Genomic DNA, 3705 nt, shown 5'->3' with positions numbered 1-3705 from the left:
GTGCGATGCCCCCCCCAAATAAAGGGGGTGCCCCAGCTCGACTTTCCCCTTTTTTTCCTCCACCTGCTTTCCTCTCCCCCCTACCTCCCTTCCCCCCTTTCTTCGCTTCCGGGTCCCTTCAGAGCATGTCAGCCCCCCCCCATTTGCAGACCCGCCTTGAATGGGGTGGGGGACCAGGCTGGGCACGCCGGGGAGGGGGGCTCTGGGTGTCAAGAGCCACGTCTGACCCCCCCACCCCCACCCCGTGTTTTCTTTCCACTCTTCCAGGGAACGATGGAGGAAGAGAACAGCCTGGGTGAGCGAGGAGCTGGTGTTGTGAGGGAGCTTTTGGGGGGAGCAACATGACGGTGCGAGCTGATGCCAGTTCAGAGGAAGAGCTGCGGACGAGCTGATGCCAGTTCAGAGGAAGAGCTGCGGCTGGATGGGTCTCTCCCGATAGCGGAACAGCCAGATTCTCGCTGGCCGGCCTAGAGGAGAGGGGTGCCTTGGCTCCTCTGGGGAGACCCCCTCCCCATTCCTGAGCACGGCTGCCTCCCTCCCTCCCTGTTGCCCAGGGATGGGCCTCCTCCCACAGACAGGGTCTGGTGACGGGGAAAACCCCAGGATCGCCGCAGAAAGGAAGCCGGCAGTCTCACCAATGGGCTGGGAGGAACAGGCAGGCCGGAGGAGGAAGGGGTGGGGTGGGGGGGATGGCCCTCGAGACCGGTTTAAGCAAACCCCTTGGATCCACCCCTGGCAGTCGGGAATTCCACACGGATCCTCCTCCCGGCAGGTTTAGTCTCGCTCTGTCGGAAACAAACCAAGTTGGAAGCCGGCTTGCAAGCTTGGGGGTGGGGGGTGGGGGAGGCAGGAGGGTCAGTCCTGCTTGGCCCAGCCTGCCTCTACATCCTGCCCCCCTCCCAGCCCAGTGGGTCAGGCATCCTCCCGCAGCTCTCTGCCAGCAACCCTGAATCTCTTCCGGGTCACTCCGCTTGCTCGGACCCAGCTTTGCTGGTGGGGCCTGGATATAGTGGCCATACTTGGACCTCAAATGTGGGGCTGGGGGCTGCTGGGACAGGCTGTCCTCGGAAACCAGAGGGTAACTTCCTGTCTTGGAGCGTCATTGTTTTATCCGCGGAGTTGCTAAAGTAGGGTTCGTTCGTGGTGGGAATCTGCACGGCAGAGTATCCTGTTTTAGCAACTCTGGGAGATTCACACACACGCACACACACACACACACACACAAAAACACATCAGGGCAGGGGTGACTCTTTTCCAAAACTGTCCCCGTTTCCGGCCTGCTCAGTGACACCCCGACATGTTGGATCACGGCCCCACGTTTCTTCCCCGGGCACGTGTGAAATGTCTCGGTTCCTTTGTGTTAACACTGTCCTTCCAAACTCGCAGGGGACGCCGCCGAACTCCGACTGATCCTGGTGGGCAAAACCGGAGGCGGGAAGAGCGCCACGGGCAACACCATCCTCGGCCGGCCGGTGTTCAAGTCCATCCTGACGGCGCGGGCCACCACCCTGAGCTGCCAAAGGGGTCAAGGAAGATGGCAGGGCAGGCAGATCTCCGTGGTCGACACCCCAGCCATTTGTGATTCGGAAAACGACAGCGAGAGGGTGCAAAACGAGATCAGGGCTTGCGTCGAACTGTCCCGGCCTGGTCCCCACAGCCTGATCTTTGTGACCCAGGTGGGGCGCTTCACCGCTGAAGATGCGGCTGCCGCAAAGCGGGTTCGGGATATCTTTGGGGCCGAGTCCGCCGGGCACACCGTTGTCATCTTCACCTGCAAGGAGGATTTGGGCGGAGGCTCCCTGCAGGAGTACGTCCAAAAGTCCGACAACCGGAACCTGCGGGCCCTGATCCGGCGGTGCGGGAACCGCTTCTGCGGCTTCAACAACAAGGCCGCGGGAGCCGAGCGGGAGAGGCAGGTCTCGGAGCTGATGGAGATGGTGCGTGTGGTTTCGGAGAACGGGAGGAAACACTACATCATCCAGCTGCGTCTGGTGCCCAACGTGGGGGATCAGCATGCTCGGACACCCTTACAGGACCGAAAGGAGTGTAAACGGGCGTCGGAGGGGTGTTCCAAAAACACTCGAGTATGGATTGGGTTGTTTTGCGGGGTGGTGGTGATTGTGATTGTGATCGTTCTGGTGGTCCAGTTGTCGTGAGTTCTTTGCAAAGTGTTGGGAGGGAGCGGGAGATACGTTGTGGGTGAGTGGCTTGTGTGGATGTGCCCTGATTGCAGTGAACTTGTCACACCTGCGGAGGGCGGGAGGGGACCGGTGGGACGCCAGGAGAGCCACGGTTCCTTGCGCAGCCCAGCGTCTCCCCAGTTCCTTCCCTGTCTCCAGGCCTTGGGACCCCTGGGACCCCTTGACTGATCAGATTGGGGAGCTGGAGAATAGACCCCAAGAAGGGACCTGGATTCTGCATTTGGGGGGGGGAAGAGACCAGGGGGTGGCACAGCCTTTTGCGCAGCGCCACAGATAACGGCACCGATCCCAGCTGCCCCAACATACTAAAATTGTGGTGCATAATCTCAACATTGGCCCGAGATTGAGCGGTTTGTAGTCCTCAGATTCCGTTTGAATGATGGATGATCTGCTGGTGTCAATTCTCAGCGACCCCACAGGGAGGTTTTCTCCAGGGTATGTGTGTGTGTGTGTGTGTATGTGTGTCCCTATTCCTTCCAGAAGCGCACTCCATCGTCTCCAATTTTGGCCCATCCACCGTTCTCCAGACAAAACCTCTTTTTTTCTCTACGACGGTCCCGCCGCTGAAGGAAAATAACTCCCACACACCCCGGGATCTTCTGTGGCTGAGGGGGACTAGAATGGGATCTCCACAATTCTTGGAGAGGGGGAGGGGGGGCAAGAAAAGAGATGATCCCACTTCCACAGTGCAAAATATAAAATAAAATGGGATGAAAATGGATTTACAAGAAAATGAACAACGAATACGTGAATAAACTTTTAACACTTTTGACAATCATTTACTAAACGTGTGTATTATACAAGATATATATATATGTAATGTAACATTTGCAGAATGACATACTGTATACATGTTTAATGCTAATTTCCTGGTAAGATCTACCCCGGGGGTGTCAAAGTCGCCGCGTCACGTGATGTGCCGCGACATACCGTGACTTTTTTCGCACTGCCTCAGCTGGGGTGAGCGCGGCCTCCACGGGATGCAACCGGCTCACGGGCCGGCGGTTTTGACACCCCTGATCTACCCTAACACTATGTTGTTCTCCTTGGCACTTTGATTAATAAAGGCACTTCGTATGCTGATTGGTAAATGTTGATTGCAATCTTTTGATTTCGGGACCGCACCCCAAAATTCAGGACGGGGCAGGCAGCATAAAAGGGACTTTAATAATAATAATAATGATAAAGTAGGAAGGGACCTTGGAGGTCATCTAGTCCAATCCCCTGCTCAGGCAGGAAACCCTACACCATTTCGGACAAATGGCCGTCCAGTCTCTTCTTAAAAACTTCCAGTGTTGGCGCATTCACTGCTTCCGGAGGCAGGTTGTTCCACTGGTTAATTGTTCTCACTGTCAGGAAGTTTCTCCTTAGTTCTAGGTTGCTTCTCTCCTTGGTTAGTTTCCATCCGTTGCTTCTTGTCCTGCCTCCAGGCGCTTTGGAAAATAGCTTGACTCCCTCTTCTTTGGGGCAGCCCCTGAGATACTGGGACACTGCTATCATGTCC

The 3705-nt window shown here is 56.4% G+C and overlaps 1 protein-coding gene across 1 annotated transcript; it reads left to right on the top strand.

Annotated features, from left to right (window-relative positions):
* The first annotated feature begins 273 nt into the window (after positions 1 to 273).
* Positions 274 to 2426, top strand: LOC107300280 (GTPase IMAP family member 2-like). The gene is made up of 2 exons (XM_015829617.1): positions 274 to 295; positions 1387 to 2426. The coding sequence occupies exons 1-2, from the start codon at positions 274 to 276 to the stop codon at positions 2154 to 2156; spliced, it is 792 nt and encodes a 263-aa protein (XP_015685103.1). The 3' UTR covers positions 2157 to 2426.
* The last annotated feature ends 1279 nt before the right edge of the window (positions 2427 to 3705 follow it).

Source organism: Protobothrops mucrosquamatus, unplaced genomic scaffold (assembly GCF_001527695.2).
Source record: "Protobothrops mucrosquamatus isolate PMUCROS unplaced genomic scaffold, P.Mucros_1.0 scaffold6562, whole genome shotgun sequence".
NCBI classification, from domain to species: Eukaryota; Metazoa; Chordata; class Lepidosauria; order Squamata; family Viperidae; genus Protobothrops; species Protobothrops mucrosquamatus.
This window is presented reverse-complemented; position numbering and strand designations above follow the sequence as displayed.